Source organism: Amia ocellicauda, chromosome 6, assembly GCF_036373705.1.
Source record: "Amia ocellicauda isolate fAmiCal2 chromosome 6, fAmiCal2.hap1, whole genome shotgun sequence".
NCBI lineage: Eukaryota > Metazoa > Chordata > Actinopteri > Amiiformes > Amiidae > Amia > Amia ocellicauda.
In genome coordinates, this window is record NC_089855.1 from 20,682,094 (window position 1) to 20,701,505 (window position 19,412).

Consider the following 19,412-nt stretch of genomic DNA (forward strand, 5'->3'; position numbering starts at 1 on the left):
TTGCATAGGACAGTATGCCCTCAGTTTGTAACCTCTCAATGTGCTGACTGAACTACATACAGAGATGTGAGGTCTTCCACCTCTGTCAGAGCTGTGCTTCACTTCTCCTAGTACTGAAGGGGCCGTCCACTTAATTAGTGTCCACCTTCTGCTGCTCAACTGAGGACACAGCTGCGAGGTTAGAGCACTTCTGACGATTCGCCCTGGAAAGGTTAACTGTTCTGTGAGGAGAAGCCGACAGTTATACTACCACATGGTGGAAAACAGACTGCCAGTACCCAGAAAAGGTAGCACATGAGATTAGAACTAATTTAGGATACTGAAACCAGATGTGCATCTGAGCTTACTGCCAAGTCGGTGGATGCACTACATTTTGAAGAAAGATGTTGCTGTCTGAGAAAGGAAGGAGAAAAGTACCATCAGCTGTGTTTGCTGTAGTGATGACAGAGGTGGGTCAATAGCTCTGTATCATGATGATCCACTACAAAGGGCAAAAGTTTGTCTCGTCAAGCAGACAAGGCTGCCATTGAAAAGACAGATAAACAGCATGTTTACCTTTCAAACACCACATTACTGATGAGAGAAACCATGCAAAAGTCAGAATCTGTACCACAACATCAATTCTGTGTCTCTATCTTTTGGATCTTGATTACCTGATGTCATTCCAAAGCCTGTGCTGACGGCATCCTCTGTAATGGTATGAAGCTGGCATATCCCAGAATCCTCAGCTCCCATGTGCATTGGCTTGGTCAGCAAGAACTTTCTACACAGAAACACATGACCAATTACTTTGATAAAGTTTAAGTAACAAGCATAAATTGCTAGAATGAGTTTGGCACATGTTTCCCTAGTTTTAATGGTGCAATGATTAAACTAATATTTTTATTAACCACAAAATTATATTTATTTTAATATTTTAACTCGCACAATGTAACTATTAATTCTGTGTTTTTTTTAAGTAGAAGTTAAGAAAAAAACACAAATGTCATATTGACTGCATAATTATTTTATAAATAGTGAAATAATTAAATAAACTTACTTTTGGTAATTATTTGAACTTAACAATTTAAGATATTTATGGCTGGCATCTTTTGAAAGCAGAGTGTTTAAAAATAGTTTGTTATGTGTTTGACAGGAGCTTCAAAACGATGCCCCCAGTAACAAGATGTTTAAATGCTGATATTGAGAATTAAGGACTCGTTCCAAAGCATCAAGGCTACAGTGGAAGACAAAGATTGACACCCCCCTGCGGGCATATTTCTCCTACTTCACAGAACTGTAAACATACTTGTTGGTCTTGCTTTCCACAAGGAGCCAGCGGTCCTCCGCCACAAGGAAAACAGACTTCAGATTGATTGGCAGGGAGATGGTGTGAGCTGTACCTTCTAACGCGTCCAGCACATCCAGTTGGTTTCTGGCAAATGAAATTAGACATATTTCTCCATACCAAGTCTCTATTTGACAGCAAGTCTAATGTGAAGCGAGGAACTGCTGAAAGGTACTTAAGTTGCTGAAGTTCTCTTGTCTTACCCATCTTCTTTGTAGAACAAAAGCCAGTTCTTGTGAGAAAACTCTTTACACATTTTGAAAGCACCCTGTTGGGAAGAAGAAAATAAAAGATGTTTTAGTCACAGGACCTGACTTGATGTAGTTCCAGGATTCAGAATAGCTCAAGGAAACCAAATGTCTGTTTGTTGCTGCTTTTTAAGCAAGTGCCAAGATTAAGACAAAAATCACGATAAAAGACTAAACCCTTCAAAGGAAAAATGTGGCAATAAGTTTCATTGAAGTAGTTACTGCAATGACAACTGAAACAACTTTCAGGTCCAATGTCAATTCTATAACACATATAGGAACAGGTTTAACTTTATTGTACATGCTTGTATACTATGCCATGCATCCAAACTTCATTGATATATTCTTAGAATTTGATAGATCTAAGAACTAAACCTTAGGCTGTTTTGGTTGATTAAGTAAAGAATAAGAATAAGAATAAGAACTTGGGCTTCTGATGGTATCTATTTACTGTCAGTGATCAAGGGGAGTGCTGCCCTACATCCTTGAGGTAGTCCATAAACCACAGCACTGAATGAATGCAAGAAGATGAAGATGAATGCAAATAAAGGAATGTTATTAAACAGTTTTTGTGTTGTTTGTTTGTTTCAAGGCAAAAAGAGATAAGTCATGTAAAGATTACTGATTCCAACAGTGATTTTGTATGTGTTTGTTTTGAAATGTTTTGTTTCCAATACTCATAAATGTAATTACTCTAAATCTCTTGGGATTTTATACAAAAGAACATCCTGTACTGGATGAAGTGGTTATTGAAAATGGATGGATGGATGTTTTCTTGGAGGAAATGCATATACCCTGTAGGATCCATGCTGAGTAACTGTTCTTAGCCAATCAGCTAACCTGACTCTCCTTGCTGTTCCACCAGGATGACTTCCTGGCCGGCTCCTCCCCTTCCTGCGAAAGCATGAGGCGTCGCACAGCTCCGGTGGTGAGATCCAAATGCAGCACCGTATTACTCTGAGAAAATGAAAAAGACCATGTGCCAACTAAGGATCAGTTTTAAGCAGTTTTGTTTTGTCAGTCAAAAAACAATCATTATCGGTTAATAGGCTACATCGGAGAATAGTCTTCTGATCCATTCAGATTAAGACTCCAAAACTTTCGTATTTTTTAAAACTGAAAGTGTTTGTTTACTGAAGAATATTGATAGGTGGTAAGCTATTGTTTTTTATGAGAGGCACTTTATTGCTCTTTACAATTCTTTGCTTTACCTAGTTTGGAAGAAGGGGCCAACATGCACTAAAGTTGTTTTTTGACTGGGGCAACTGTTCAATGTTTACCCTTCCTCTTTCTGTAGAAAAAAAAATAATGGACATCAAGGATTCCTCTCAAGTTAGATGAAAGAATAACAAAAAGTGTCTTTGTTTGTACTTCATTGACTGATGTAATATGTCAGACAGCACCATATGTGTACCACCCCGTGCAGAGAGCACAAGCCATGAATCATTGCGGAGGATGGATTTTAAATAAGTATCTTCTTCGCTGCTTTTAAATATCCTGCAGCCAGTGACAACAATCAGAACAAAGAACAACAGCCCAAGGAGCCCTCACAGACAGGTCCACAGTTATTGTGGAACAGTGACACATATCAAGACCAAGAACATCCCCAGGTTGTGGTGGATTCTCAGCACAGTCAACCAGCTGTGATCGAAACACATACACCCGCTGACCACACAAAGTCTTGTTATAGCGCTGTTTTACAATTACGCATCTGTCTTTTGCAGTTTGTATATTGGGTAGGTCGGCAGCATATCAAATCATGACCAGATGAGGCTTGAAAGTACAGCTCCCTGCACCCAAAATAAGACATATTTTTGGCTGGACTAGCAGCCAGTTACACTCCAGCCAGCAGAGCACTTCATTTTCAGCGGGAATGACGTTGGTCTGGATAAATAATTACTATCTGGAAAAGACTGTGTCTAAATAAAACCAGGAGGAAAGACCATTGTTATTCTAACACTAAGCCTATCTCTCTAATCTTCAACGTAGGGATATGAAATTTGGGGGCTTGTGGTCAGTGTTTGGGTTAAATATCACAGAACCTCCTCTGAGCTGCCTTTCATTCATGATGTATCTATTTAATGTCAAGATTTACTTTTAAAAGCAATGCGAACAAACCCAGTGGGCCTCACCCCTGTTTGATGTTAATGGCTTCCTTATGCCTTAAATGACATATGGTGTACACTGTCTGTGATATTTATAGAAAGCTTGCGTCACTCCTGAATAAATCCTTGGGTAGTTTTGGCAATTCTTCTGGGACATGAACCTCTGTGTTCAAATTCTGCTTTGTTTGTACTTGACTGGGAGAAGGGCGACCCTTGGATGACCTAGTTGTGATGTCTGGAATTCCATGCTTTGGACAGATGTAATAAGTAATCTTACTTTTTTCTCCTTTTATTTTTTTAAAAAGTGGTATTTTTAGAAGTTTCCTCTTCCTAAGGACTGTGGTCTTATCTAATTTGCCACAGCTGGTATTCTGAAAGTTCTTTAATTCCCCCCCCCTGCATGCTGCTGTTGGTTTGAGCCTTATTAGGGCAAACTCATATAAAATGTTACAAAACAGACCCAGAGCAGTAAACAACAGCTTTTTGCAACATGAGATTTGAATTTTGCAATGCTTGTGCATTTTTCTGGGACATAGTTATAACATAAAAGAGATGATAGCAGGGAAACAATAAAACAAAAAACAAGATCTAAGAAACACGTTTCTGCGCAGCCAATCTTCTGAGCTTCCTGTTTTCCCTAAACTACACAGTCCCTCCAGGATCATCACTAGGAAACAGGTCCTGGGAGGATCTCATTGAGTGGATTTATGAAACACTGCTTGAAGGAATACGGACTACTATTGGCTTCAAATGTGTTGTGATAGCCAGCAGTTAGATATTAAACTCAAATATTACCTTTGGCTGAAAAAAGTATTTAACTAGAAAAGGCTAAACAGATAAGTGAACTTAAAGAAGTTAATGATTAAAATGTATTCAGATTCAAATTTGCTTATAATAATGATTCATGTTTTCTATAATTCCTGTGGTATTTTTTTGTATTGAGTTCAAAGCTTGAATTGAAATGCCAGGAAACCTGACCAAAATGTATTTATACTGGCACTTTGCAGAAGCTCTAAAGAGTATTGATTTCAGGGGGCTATCATTCCCTCCAACTGCTTTGCATGTGACAGCAAGGAAACTGTGAAATGTGTGAAGATGAAAACTGGGGAACATGAATATCAGCACAAGGGAAACCAAATGAGGTAATTAAAAAAATAATAATGAATGCTGACATTCATTGCGGATGTATCCATAATGTTGACAACAGACAACACTAGAAACTATGAGACACATTGTTTTCTAAATCAGCAGGCCATATTGGATTGTAGTATTACACCATAACAATCAGTTTGGATTGTTGGTAATGTTTTGCATTCTTGTGTACAGCCTGACACATTACAAACATAAGCATGAGTAAACTTCCTAAAGCTAGGACTGCTATCGTTTCCAGACCTGTTCCTCGTGCAGCACCACTTGAGACTCCAGTGGGCCGCCCAGAGCAGCTGCTGTGATGAACGGCTGCCACACGCCACTGATAGTCCTCGGGAAGACATCATAAAGGTCCATGCAGTGTATAGTGTCTCCACGCTCCTTCATAAAGTACAGGGACACAGGGTTGCAAGTAGCCACATAAATAGTGTCTGAAAGGAAGCCAGTGAACACCACATTAGAATTTGCAGGTTTTTCGTCTGGAGAGTACATTTTTTTTAAATCAAAAAGGTATAGGCTGTGATTTTTCTGAAGTGTGAAACTGCTGTAGTGATGTAAGTCTTACCGCTTGCTGTGGTCACATCACAGACAATGTTGATGTCATTCATTGGGATCTGCCAGTGGTTCTGCTCTTCAGTGAAGCTGAGGGCTCTGGCTTCATGTCGTTCTAAAGGATACCCCTGAACCCTTAAAAATACTGGGCCCTGTGTAGGGAACAAGGATAGAGCAATTCTAGATGTTCAGTGTTCACGAATTGCATGAGGCAAAGAACCACAATAATAATAACCAATTTAAAAAAAGCAGAATGCTGAATTCTGAACTTGGATGCTGGAATAATACCTTGATGTCTATTTGGTGGGACTCAGTAGGGTACAACATCTTGCGACGGGCATTTCCTGTTTGGTTTGTTGTCCAATATCCTGCAAGTCTGCACTCTGGTAATGGGAACCTATCAAAAAGTCCAGAATACTTCAGTCACTACTTATGTCTCTGCCTTTATGATTAATGATGTTTTCATGCACTGGGGAGGCACTCAAGAGGGAGCAGGGTTTTGGAAATGCACTCATAGCTGTTGTTCTGTAACTGTTTCATTTCATATGAAAGAGCGATCACATTTGTAGGGAGCAGCACAGACAATGAGTTTTGACGCTTGGATCATAAACTGAAGTATGATGCTGGCAATATTACTAATATCAGTGTAAACAGTTGTCATAAATGGGCCACTCATTTGTTTAAGAGCAGCCACTTTCAAATACTCCGATATCAGCACTTCTCTCTAGATTTTCAAAAGAATAATAATAAAGCATAAGCTATTTTACAAATAAATCCACTGGGTACCAGCATTACTTTACAAGTAAACAAGTATGCATAGTCTAGCACTAGCATTCTCAGACCTCTTTATATCTTCCGTTTTCAACTTATGTTATGTGCATGGCAGCAATATCACCCTAAAATATGGATTACATGAAGGGATCTGCCAATTGTTTTAATCATTAAGATGAGCAAACGCAAATATATTATCCTTCTAACACAAAATCTGAATCACAAGTCTTTTTACAATCTTGGTAAACATTTTTGTGGGGCATGGCAGATGTAAAATAAGATAGACTAATGGATTCTGGTTGAACAAAACAAAACCAAAAAAATAAATGAGTGGAAGGAAACGTAATAAATAAATAAGTAAAAATTAATAAACAAGAATATTCCTTTTTACAGACATAGTAGTGGCTTAAGTTAAAATCTTATTTCCTGAAGACAAAACAGTCTTTCATTGCACAATCCTCAGAGGAAAGCTGCAGCATTCTTTCATTATTTGCCACAGAACTAGAAGCAACACTCGAGACACTCATGCCTGTGTATATCCTAAAAAGGAATAGCTTAGGAGTTAAAAAGGAATTATGAAATGTATACAAGGCAATTAAAAGCAAGCAAGATGAGTTGTCTTTTCACAGTGAAGCTCTAACTTTGTAATAATGTATAGAAAAAAAACACAAATTTCAACATACAATTTTACTCTTTCCATGGAAGGAAAATACTTGTTTCTGTTCTTTGTGGCACTCAAGAGTTCTCTCTGCTTGAGCTTTCATCAACTAAATGTCAATTATTCTTCAATTATAAAAATCTGCATATAAAACCATATTTTCCACAGGATGCATTTTACAGGAAAAGAAAAACACAACACTGAAGAAACAAATATTTCCCTTTATTTTATAGAAACTGTACAATAAAATGCAGTTGAAATGCTTTTAAACAGGAGGGAAATGTGTCATCTATACTTTTCTATTTAAAAACAAAGATTTTGTTTAATTCCAGAGCACAGCTTACTATCACTATATATATATATATATATATATATATATATATATATACTAGGATATAAGCTGTATGCCTTGTGGAGTCATTCTAGCTGATAGATCGTCTTGGCTGTACCAGCTTAGTTTGGAAGATACATTCATTCATTAAATTAACAATTGGATCAAGAGTTAATTTAATAATAATATAAAAAAACAGTACCTATATTTAATATTATTTATTAGCTATATGAAAAAAGAGGCATGAGACACGTGTGGGAATAACCCACATTTGGCCAATTCAAGTTAATCAAGGAATTAGCAGCAGTACTGTATATGCAGTACACATTAATCATTGCTATTATTTACCCGCACCCAAGTGTTAAGGCCTAGAGAAAGTATACTATATCCTTACTCCTTAGCCAGGTGCACACTGGTAGGCTTGGCGCCAATAGGGATGCCGTGTTTGTGCAGAGAGGCAATGAGAATCTCGCGCATCTCTTTGTTGTAGGAATCAAAGTCGAAGACGTTCCGCACGACATTTGCAAGGCCTTCATCAGGGAATTTCTGCAAAGAAAAATAAATTAAACCAGTGCCATGCATACACTTAAAAAAGTCTTTAACTTTGTTGTCCTCTTTTTAATCCATTAAATCAAGCAGACCTTAGTGAAAGTTGCCTGTAAACCATTTAGTCAAAAGTGATTTGCACTGCTCTCCAATAAAGAAACGTAAAAAAAGGGTCAAATAAAAATCAACTGTCCATTATTGACTGCTGAAACCAGATTAGTACAAGACCTGCCAATCCCTATCAGTACACATGCCCCTGTTATATCGATTTGTTGCCGCAAAAACCGTGCAATGTCTTAGTGCTCCTTTCATGTTTTAGCTAAAGGGGCCGAAGGGTATTTGAGTCCAATCAATAGAGATGATTGCTTTTAACAGTGCAGTGTTTGCTTTCAGAGAAAATGTCAAGATCTTCATAAAAGTGAAGAGTAATTTTCTTAACTATTATAAGATATTTCAGAGAAAAAAGGGACGCAACTTATTGTACAGTTAGTCCCCATACTCAGCCACCCCTGTGTGTACTCTGTCCTCTTCAGGGGAGATCAGAAATCTGTCCCACAACTCGGATCTAAATCCCAAATGGATTCATCACTAACCTAGTTTTTGGTAGGTCTGCAAAACTGAAACCCAAACACATTATATGATAAAAGAGTGTCTGGTCCTATGCTCTCTGTCTATGGAGTTTACTCGTCAAAGAACTTGCAGAAAGTAAAATTAGGACATTCAGTCCAGGCTGAGGGAAACTCTGGAGGTATTAAGTGCATTGCGAATAGACCGCTGCACAGACCATAATGGCATATTGTCCTGCTTTTGTCAGAACTCTCCAAGAGTGGGCTTATCGAGGACAGCATAATTGAAGAAGGTGTTGAGTGAAAGTGACTTGGCTTTATTTTTAAAGGCTTATAACGAGAACACGTTTCAGTAAAAGGCCAGTAAAGGAAACTGATTTCACTCTCTGCAAAAGTATATATAAAAAAAAACAAAAAAAAACACTATACATTTCAGTGTAATTAAAGTCACAGGCACATGCTTAAATCAAATACAATATAGCAATAAAACAAAACATGTAATATAATACATTACAGTGGGTTTTGTGTTTTTTTGGTTTGTTTTTTACATGCATTCACACAATGAGATGGTTTACATATTCAAACAATGGCTGAGTGGGTAAACATAAGACTAAGACCACTCATTATTGTGCGGCACCTCACAGGTTCATACCTGTAGATGTCTGACAATATTCACCACCTCTCTGGTAGAGTAGGGGTAGGTGATAGTTCCCTGGTCAGCCATGGCTCTCAGCTCTCCGAACGCTGCGACCAGCTTTTGAAGGACTGGCTCCGGGACATCTGGCCCATACTGCTTCAGCATGGCCAGCTCTGACTGTGGCTTAGGGTTGTCCACTACATGGCAGCTGAATATATCCCCTGGGGACACAGAAAGGGCACATCAGATGTACACTTTGAACACACCAGCTTACACTTAGGTAAAATTCATACTTTTATGTTTAGAAAATTTGAAATAATACAAAATACTTCATCATTGCTGAAGTCTCTAATCCTATGATGTGTAGACAATTTAGAAACCAAAACAAAACCATAAGAATAATTGACTGTGTTGTCTGTGGTTTTAAAAGGGAGTTTTTAAATTTAGTTCTTGTCCTAAATTAAACAATCTGTGGACTTTACCTAAAGCACCAAAGAAATCATTTCCCAGGAATGGAAATCCAGGCCTGTTTGCCAGCACCAACATCCTAAAACCAGGGTGCATTACAATGACACCAGGCCTTCCTTCTGCAACAGAGGGGTCTGAAATAACAATGGATTCATGTTTTGAGGATTACAAGAAAGCCATGAAAGTAGCGCTTATCATGCACATGACAAAGGTCACATTGACACCTTTACCAAGATAAATAACAAGGACAGCATTCATTTTAACATATTCCTGTAAAAGAACATTATATATATATATATATATATATATATATATATATGTATATATATATATATATATATATATATATATATATATATGTATATGTATGTTTACACACACACACACAGTATATAGATATATACATAGTAAATTATAAATATATAGATACCATCATATTTCCAAAGCAATTTTCCAGCTGCACTAAGCCTCAAAGGCAAAATACTTTAAAATTGGAGCTTGTTACCTGATACAATTCTTCTTCCGTCTGCAAGAATCATCTCTCCACTCTCGACCAGAGTCTTTAAAATACAGGTGACATTCGTGGGGGCCTTGTCAGCTTCATCTATAACCAAGATGTGTCCCATCTTCACTGCTTTCACCTGAGATAAAAGCCTCACATCAATGGCTACAGTCCAAATAATTTTTAGCATGGAAAACCAACTTTAAGAAGGAAATGCAAATCCTACACAGACGTCCTATAGTAAATCTCATAGAGCTTAAAAATAATTTCACAGCCAAATGTCCAACTAAGGAGATTCAAATTAAATATGTATACCTGTATGTTCTACAAAAGGGCAACAATATTTATGGAGGGTCTTTTCAGATTTTTTAAAAATCAAACCAAAAAAAGCCCTACATACTTAAGAAACCAGAATATAGCAAAATTCCTTCTCAGTGTTGTAGCCAATATGCTATTGGTGTGACAAATAATAATGCCTTCTGGCCAGCCAGGGAGTATGTACATAATTCCATTTAAGTCTACACCCCCTTTCACCTTTTGTTACCTTCAGTGCATAAATAAAGCTATTACATATGTTAATGGAAATCTGTAGAAATGGGAATCTTGGACACTGTAGTGAGCTTAGGACTGAACATGTAACTCAACATGTAAGATGAAGTGTCTGAAACAATAGGTTAGCTGTAAAGCTTGTAAAAGTCTGTGCTTATGCTGGAAGGTCTTTCTGTGCAAATCTCTCTTCCCTTTCTGACTTTTGACTACGACACTGAACTGTAAAGAACTGGCTATATGATCAAATAAAAGGTTAACACGCCTTACGCAAATATATAGCATATATATATATATAGTTATTATTACTAGTATAATGCTGTTTCCCAAGAATGACACTTGCATAATATGGGGTAATTATCTTTCTATATCAAAGACCAAGGTTTTCTTTCCCCCCCACCCAAGTATACACCCAGAATTTCATCCGCATGATTTTCTTGGTCCTTGCAGTTACCCTGGTGGACTGCTGCAGTTTTTCAGAACATCGATATTAGAATCCACAACCAAGAAGCTTCAAAGCCAATGCTATTAATAACTAAATAGCTTCAGCTGGATACTAATTACAGAGTCAAACTGGGAGCTGGCACAGGCTTTAATCTTTTCACCCTGTGTGTTGCAGTGAGATCATTAAAAAAATAATAGTAATGACACCCTGGCATCCAGTTTTCCAGACAGCTCTGGCAAAAGCAATAGTGACGGAAAACAGTATAGTAAGACCAGGCACAAATCATCAGTCACAAATCAGTGGAGGACTTATAAAATTGTTTCCAGATTATGCTTTATGAATTAGAGATGGAGACTGGAATGTTGTAGTGTATCAGGGAAGATACAGAACGTTAATGCATTTTTAGACACTGATTTGTCAATTGGTCCAGATGTTTATCTGATCTCCAAGGTGCAAAGCCATCTGCTCCCAGATATCCTGACAAACTCTGACAGCTGGTGTACATTTTAGTTTTTGTAGAATTTTGTTTTGCTTAGTTTTTCATTGTAGTTCATCTAGAATAACACAAATTCCCAGAAATGACTTAGCGGCATCTGCACTGAGCACTTGAGCTATACGTGAGCTCCTCAAAACTACTGCACTTCACTTCTTGGTCCTAAATTACCATTGATGGTAAACCACTCACTCTGCAGTAAATGTCAGTTTGCATACAGTGACGGTGGGCTACAGTGGATGAACTTTTCTCTCAAGACCATTAAATGAATAAAGGAGGTAAAACTTGTTGCAAGGCTCGACACTGACCAGGGGTGAGTCTTCATAAAGAATAATACCGTCGCGAACAGAGGGCTGCAGGGTGAGAGTCTGTACAGTCGTGTCCCTGTGAAGCAAAAAAGGAAAATCACACCACAGTCTCTTCAACATGAATCCTGTAGTTTATTTAAGAACCAACTAAAGAAGTCATTTCATGAACATTCCATCAGTATTTCAGGTGGTTTCATTTCCTTAAGGATCTACATGAAACACACAATTATGACAGAACTTTTAGTTTAGCTTTTGTATTTCCCTATTCTTCTGTGAAGAGACTTAGTCTGTTCTTATTTTTTTAAGATAAATCTGCTGACAGGGAAGCACATTACTTTGGTGAAAAGAGAATGTGGAAACATGTTCAAACTGCCTAAAGAAACAGCTATTCTGAAAGGTGTCTATATGGCAGAGCAGCGATATCCATCAGCAGGGCTCTTCTGGCCCCTTGCCAACTGTCCCTCCAGCATGAAAGTGAATCTCTGAATTCATCCCAGTCTTGCCAACACACAGATAAAAACACAAATGGTGTGTTAACCCAAGATCTACTAATGACAAAGTTTTTATGAGGCTTAATTCTAATGTCCAGGTCTTTTTAAAATAGAACTACTATATTCTAATGGAAATGTGACCGAGGATATGAGAGAATTGGTGTGGGAAGGCAGGAGGCGAGCCTGAGAGGAGGGTGTTGCAGATTATATCACAGAATGAGACAGAAGAACGGAAAGAGGACTTTGCTTATGAACTCTGGATATTCTAGTGGACTTTGTATGGTTGCTGTTTGTCTCGTTTGTATTTTTAATGATCTGTGTAGGGTAGGGATCTGTTTCAACGTGTTTAGTTTAGGCTCAAGACAAGCTAGGGTTTTGTTTTGGAGTTTCTGTCTGTTTATTTTGAGCATGGTGCACTGTATATAATAAACTTGAAGTTATTTGCACCATCCCCGACTTGTGTTTCTTTAAACCACGCCTGAGAGCCCGAGAAGTACAGGACCAGCCCCCCCACACTGTCACAAATAAATAGAACAAAAACTTATTTAAAAAATAGAAAACAAAAATAAACACACACACAGAAACACAGTACAATGTTATGCAATCAGCAGGCTTACTGAAAACAGGGAAGCTTTTGAAAATTGTAGGGCAGTAACCCTGTTGCAACCCTATTTTTAATACATTTTATTATGTGGCTCTATGTTTCTATCTAAAGGAGAGACAATGCAACTTTGGTAACACTGCTGCAGAGAAATATATTACTCCAGGCTGAAATTGGCACCCAAGAGAGTGGAAATGAAAGGTGAAAAGAAAGTCTGGTTAGCTACTGCGAACTGCTCAACACTGTACAATTGATAAGCTTCAACTCTGCAATGCATTAATAAATGCTCTGTTAGCGACTCATAGAAAAACAAGAGTAAAAAGAAGCTGAATCTACTATTTTTAGATACAAAATAGTGTTTTAGAAAAATGGTTCAAGCAAACATCATTCAAAATAATGCAGAATCATACTGTTCATTAGAATTGTGGCATTAAATAAAACACAGTGAGAGAAAAAGTGTCAAAGTTGCAGCGTGCCTCTCGGGTTATGGGAATTAATAAGGGCAAGTCCAGGGTGCTCGAGAGTCTCTGGGGAATGAAAGGCCTCATTTCTCAATGTATGTCATACTGTGTGCTTGATTTCTAAATGAGATGCACATGCACAAGCTCATGAAAAAAACAAAATTCATGATTATGCTCTCTATATAAAAATCTGTCCATGTACAACTTGTGATTGTATAAATAATTAAGATTGCCAGTACTTGTCAGAATGTTATTATCGTTTTATATATTATCTAGGGTGAATAGGTGATAAATAATTGCCAACTTTAATTGTAATACTTATATATATATATATATATATATATATATATATATATATATATATATATATATATATATAAATCATTTACTAGATCAAGACTCCTGTACTTGGTATAAATTAAGCTCTAATTTAATTTTAATGGACAAAATTGTTTCCACTGAGACTCTGTAATCTCCTGACTTTGAAGTGTTACTCTGCAGAATTACAAAATAAGAAAATCCCAAAGGTGATTATCTCCCATTTTAGGTCAGCTCTATAATATTAATCAAGGGCATCTTTAAATACTGCACTGACATATAAACTAGTTCACAAATGTAAGAGTCTTTAGTTTGGGAATCTAAACAGATCAGATTACTGAAATAGATTGCAGAGAGTTATGTATAGCAGTTATAAATGTCACAGCATTTATTTTTAAATGTTGTGAAAAGTTACCAGTTCTGTGTACTTTAAAGCTAAAAACATATGTTTAGGTCAGTTTTGGGGAAATAGATACAATGTAATGATTAAACACATTTAGTTCTGTTATTAACTTTCTTAAAATACTTTCTGAATAAACTGGAATATGGTACAGTGGTTATAGACTATATAGGCTATATAGAAATACCTTAATTAACCTACTAACTGATTTGTCTTCAGGTTACCCAAAGCACTTTTATTACAAACTAAAAGATAACACTTAAATGGAGGAGACCTTTAGAGTTTACCTGTCAGTATTTTAATTGATTAGAATTGAACTGGTAAAAACCTGGCTTTAAAGTTCAGCTACAAACAGATCACAATAACAATCATTTAAATCTATGATAAAGTCCCTGATATATAAAACTACAATGCAGTAACACAATTCCTGAGGAATAATGATGCCAATATTTCAAAATAAATTATCACTGATGCTAACTTTCAACAGTCTAACTTTGCTAAATTGCTAAGTTTCATGTCTTAGTTTTTGCAGACAGAAAAATAATTGGGGCTTCATACTGTGGAAAGGCTTTGTTAAGAGACCAAAATCACACAAGTTATTCTAAGATTTATAATGATTGATAGGAAGATCTCAAACAAACACTGAAGATTTGTAGGTTTCTTTTACTGCTTTTACTTATGTTGTTGAAAAGCTATTTATGACAACATGTTCACCTGAACCTACTGATGAAAATTACAGAAGAGATATGATACTTCAAAAATAATCATTAACAATACAAGGTCATCATTTAGGAAACTCCAGAATTTTGTAAAACGTAAATGCATAGGTCATTGAAGAACACAGAGGACAGAGATACACAAAAATAAACAGTAAACATTGTTTTGTGTCATGAAACTACTGACAAATGGTGAAAATAAAGGAAAGTAAAACATTGAGCAGGCTACAAATAGGAAACACATTTCTAATAAATAACTACAATGCAGCCAATTTCTGTATTTTTTGCCTGCAATTATTATAACTAAATTCCATTTACAGGGTTTTCTCATAGCATTACTTTAGCCCAAGGGCATCTGCCATCAGGTCATAACTTAGCACACCGTAAATGTCAAGCGTAAATGTAACTGTAACTGTAATTGTACAGCTAGACCTTTCACGTTAACATAAATACATAAAACATTTGATGTTTTCCAAGCTTGTTTCATCCTGCAAATGTTTAAGATATTATTAGCTTTTTAATTTATTGTGAATTTCAAGTCATTAATTTACATTCTCCAAAGGCTAAGAGAAAAGTATTTTTAGACTTGCGATTCCCAATGGCCCCCTTGACAGGTGTTCTAATTTACCAGAATATAAATAGTTTGTTTACCCTTGGCAAGAGGAGAAAGGCTGTTAATAAGGAAAAATGGAAGTATAGGTTTCTATTTATAAGTCTTTATGCATATCCCACTGTCAAATAGTAACCAGTTGTTTGCAGTGTTTTGTGACATAATTAATCTTCACTGTCACGTACAGAGACCATATAACTTGTATTACAGGAGCATGTCTTTATTAGAATTATTATGTATGGTCTTAAAATGGGAAAAAACTAATTGTTTATTATAAATTCAGTTCATGTATCAATTAAACAACAAAAAAAAGCTACAAAGGACATTTTGTGGATACTGAAAACCAGGATATGTAGCTAATAGCTAGTAGAATATCCTACCGTTGATTTAAAAGAAAAGAAATTAATGCCATCCAAACATGACCTTGTCTTGCTGAAGTCTTATGCACTGGGTGGACATGAAGTCTAACACCCAAAGTGCTATGTGACACAAATCATTGTATTGTAAATATTGAAATAGTGCTCCACCAGACACAATGAGAACAAGGACAGGAAATATCTATATTGTGTTTCTCAAATGGCTTACCTGTGAAGCTGAAGGTACTCCCGGGGTCGATTCATGAGATGCAGAAATCTGTCAACGATCTTGTTTTTCCCCACACCCTGTGGAAAATGTTTATCAGTAAGATCTAAGCGAAGTGGTTACAATACATATAATATACCTCTCCTCAGTTTCAGATTATTTGAAAAACTTCCTAGCTACTGATAAACATCATATATAAGGGTGAAAGTAAAAATCAGAGCCCATTAACACGATACAAGTCGAGATATAATGCAATAAATAGTTCCGTACTGACCAGTTTAAACCTTTCAATCACTACTGCGATTTTTACAGAGATATTCATTTAATTGTAATTGAATTCCATTATAATTGATATTTTAATCTTAACTAATTTCAGAAGTGTGGACAACGCAAGATTTTGCATGTGACTGTTTTTATCCAAATACATTCAATATTCTAAATGTCTAAATTCTTATGGGATTCCAAGAAGCTGGTGTGCTGCCCATTGGATTTCTAAATCTAAGACATTCTGCACATCTCTAAGACATCAGAATTAAGAGACTACTTCTTAAACGGTTTACAATGCAAAACAAATATTCAAATCTAGCATGGTAAAACTGATAATTGCTGCAATATTAAATAGAGATTTTTAAAAAAGAGGTTTAAAATGAACATTAATGTAAGATGTTGTTATATAAGCATACAAACAATTAATGTACAATTCAAATGATTTATTTTGATATCAGCAGTTGAATACTCTAGCAAATCAATATTAGTGTCCCACGATGTTTACATAAACACACAGAGCAACAACAAGCCTGCCTAGGTACCACTGTACTGACTTATATATCAGTGTCCAGAGATTTAAAAAACAGGTGGTTTCTCTTCAATTTGTTTTAAAACAATCTTACGAAGCCCATCCACTGCTTGAAAAGGTGCCGAAGAGCTCAGTCAACCAGCTTGACAGCCATTAAATAAATCAAAATCCCCATCCCAACCCCCGCAAGACCATGCAGTGCATGTGAATTGAGTATGGAAGTGACAGGATGTAGGCGATTTGATGAAAGAGTGGGCGAACTCCCCTGGCCCTCATCACTGGGGGATCAGCGTCCGATCTGGACCAGAGCATGAGAGAAACATGGCTGGAGGACCTGACACATCCTGCAGCGAACAGCCACACACACTGGCCGTCTGCACCACGGAGTGATGGGGGTCCCGTATGTAATGGCAAAGGCTCCAGCTCAAGTAACTAGTTACACAGACATATGAAAGTGATGCAAATGGAACTGGTGCACACTTCGGCCACTGTCAGTTTACCACCGCATTCCATCATTACCATCATCATAATAATGTATTATGAGTATACAGAGAGCAGTAACTTAATTCGATGAACCAATTTACAGGGACACTCAGGGAAAAGAGCTTCCTGTGAGTTTTTACATATTACAAATTGAATGCTGAAGCTGAGCGTATAATCAGAAACTAATGCAATTCTCATCTTTGACTGAGTATTTATATATAATCACGCATGGATTCAATAGACACTCATCAGCTAGTATTAGAAAGGCCTATTAAAAATCCTGTACTGTGTAAACACATCAACCAATGAGGTTCTGCAAAAATTGCATGCCTAATTATCGCTGCAGAAGACTCTGATTTTTGGTTGACTAATTGCTTGTCATGTGCAGATATGAGGGTTTTTGGTATTCCAATTACGTTGTGATGCTTTTTATACTTTGCTTCCTATTTCATTCATTTAAACAGCTAAAATGCTACTTTTTATAGGCAGGAATGGGCTGGGGGGGCGATCTCACCTGGTTCCCCACCAACAGGAGGTGCTCCCCCAGCAGAAAGTCCTTCAACATGTCTTCCATTACCATCATGTGCTGCAGGGAAAAACAACAGCAATCCAAACACAATTAGATTGTGTTACAATTAGATTGGTCTTTTTTTAATCTGTGAAAACAATCAAAACAGGAGCTATCTTATATTGAAAGTCCTGGATTATAGAAAAAGAAAGGCTTAATTATTATTTAAGAACACATCTGTACAAAATGGCAATGTGTATGAATCAGACACTGACCAGCACAAAATGAGGATGTTAAAAGGGTCAGGACAGCAGTCATCAAATTTAATTTCATATCCACTTTTTCCTGACAAGAGCTTTCATTTTTCTCAGGGTGTGTCAATACTGTCCTGAGAAATGTTGTCTTCAGCCACAAAGTCTGATTCCTCCCTGACAGGAACTGTACTTAAACCTCTGTCTTCACAAGGATATTTCCTACTTTTGTTATCACAGGATTTCTATTGGTAGTTTGTGCCGACAGGAACTGCTATTTCCTGAGAGGAATTGAAGTGAACACTTGATCTGTCCTGACAGGAGATCAATATTATTAGCACATTAATAAAAATAATAACTAATTTCAATCATAAGTACACAATTGAACTAAATTAATCAGTGAATACCTCATTCAAATGAAAAGTTTTCAAGTACAACTTGTATATTTTGTAATAAATAAGATTAAACTATTTTTTGATAGTTTTTTGATTTTGATTATTATTTTGTTAATTACATGTACACAGTAATTAAACATACATTTGTAATAACTCACAGCACATGTGAAGAATATGGGGACTGTTCAAACACACGTCTTTTTTTTTTTTTAAATGAAGATCTTGCATCAAGTGAAGTGTAGTATTTATCAGAAATCCAAAGCAATCTTAACTGGACTCTATTCAAATGCACTGGGACCATCAGAAGCCCCGCTTTCTCCGTCACCTGAAGAAAACAGGTCGTCTGGAAGTGGAGCAGGCAAGGGCTGCATATACTGCACAGGGATGTGAGAATGGCAGTGTAAACTAAACGAAAATGCCACATCTGGGTCACTGCTTTTTTCTTCATTCCCAAGAGAAGTCTTCCAGAAACCTTTCCTAAAAGAGCTGCTCTAAATATAGCTTAACAGATAGATGATACCAGAATGTGCCACATTCATGTTTATTCATGTCCATACTGCCATATAAACTGCTCCATTTCCTATATGGATGAACTGATTAATTTGAATATATATAAGCACAGCTTCATGTGTCGATAACAGTTTCTCTTCTCCTGTGTATTAAGAATTTTATATTTTTTAAATACAAAGTGATGAACCTCAACAAGGTAAATGGTGCGTTCCCAAAACCATGCATCTACGAACATATGTATTCCTCTGCCATTACACTCTACCCTATAAAAAGGGAGACTTAAGCAGGAGAGAGAATTTCCCTTGTATGTTTTTAGCTTCAAAGGAATCTATAAGAGTTCCTGGATATTAGGATGTATTTTTCATTGCCTGTGCTGCGACTGCAAGGAGTGGCCCACCACAGGATGAGTAATGTGACCTCAATGTCAGGGAAAATGCAGATTCGAACCATAGGTCAGGACAGGAGCTTGAGACTCATATGGGAAGAGTGGCTCTGAAAACCAACCCAGTCAGGAAAATATAAACCATTAGATTGCTCATACCACTGGTTTCTATCCAATAGATACCTGCCTTGGCAATTGAGAATCTGAGGGGCAGATCTGTGACCTCATAACAGTGGATGAAAATAAAAACCTTTTC

The 19,412-nt window shown here is 36.8% G+C and overlaps 1 protein-coding gene across 1 annotated transcript in view; it reads right to left on the reverse strand.

The window, feature by feature from the left end:
- vwa8 (von Willebrand factor A domain containing 8) overlaps positions 1-19,412 on the reverse strand; it is a 92,794-nt gene that overhangs the window by 44,332 nt on the left and 29,050 nt on the right. Inside the window, exons 20-33 of the mRNA XM_066706629.1 lie at positions 17,625-17,696; positions 15,835-15,911; positions 11,653-11,728; positions 9,864-9,999; positions 9,373-9,492; positions 8,906-9,111; positions 7,536-7,687; positions 5,670-5,778; positions 5,395-5,533; positions 5,073-5,260; positions 2,416-2,532; positions 1,531-1,595; positions 1,289-1,414; positions 654-763 (exon numbers count right to left, since the gene is read on the reverse strand). Of these exons, the coding sequence (XP_066562726.1) occupies positions 654-763; positions 1,289-1,414; positions 1,531-1,595; positions 2,416-2,532; positions 5,073-5,260; positions 5,395-5,533; positions 5,670-5,778; positions 7,536-7,687; positions 8,906-9,111; positions 9,373-9,492; positions 9,864-9,999; positions 11,653-11,728; positions 15,835-15,911; positions 17,625-17,696 (1,693 nt within the window). The remainder of the gene's footprint in view (positions 1-653; positions 764-1,288; positions 1,415-1,530; positions 1,596-2,415; positions 2,533-5,072; positions 5,261-5,394; positions 5,534-5,669; positions 5,779-7,535; positions 7,688-8,905; positions 9,112-9,372; positions 9,493-9,863; positions 10,000-11,652; positions 11,729-15,834; positions 15,912-17,624; positions 17,697-19,412) is intronic.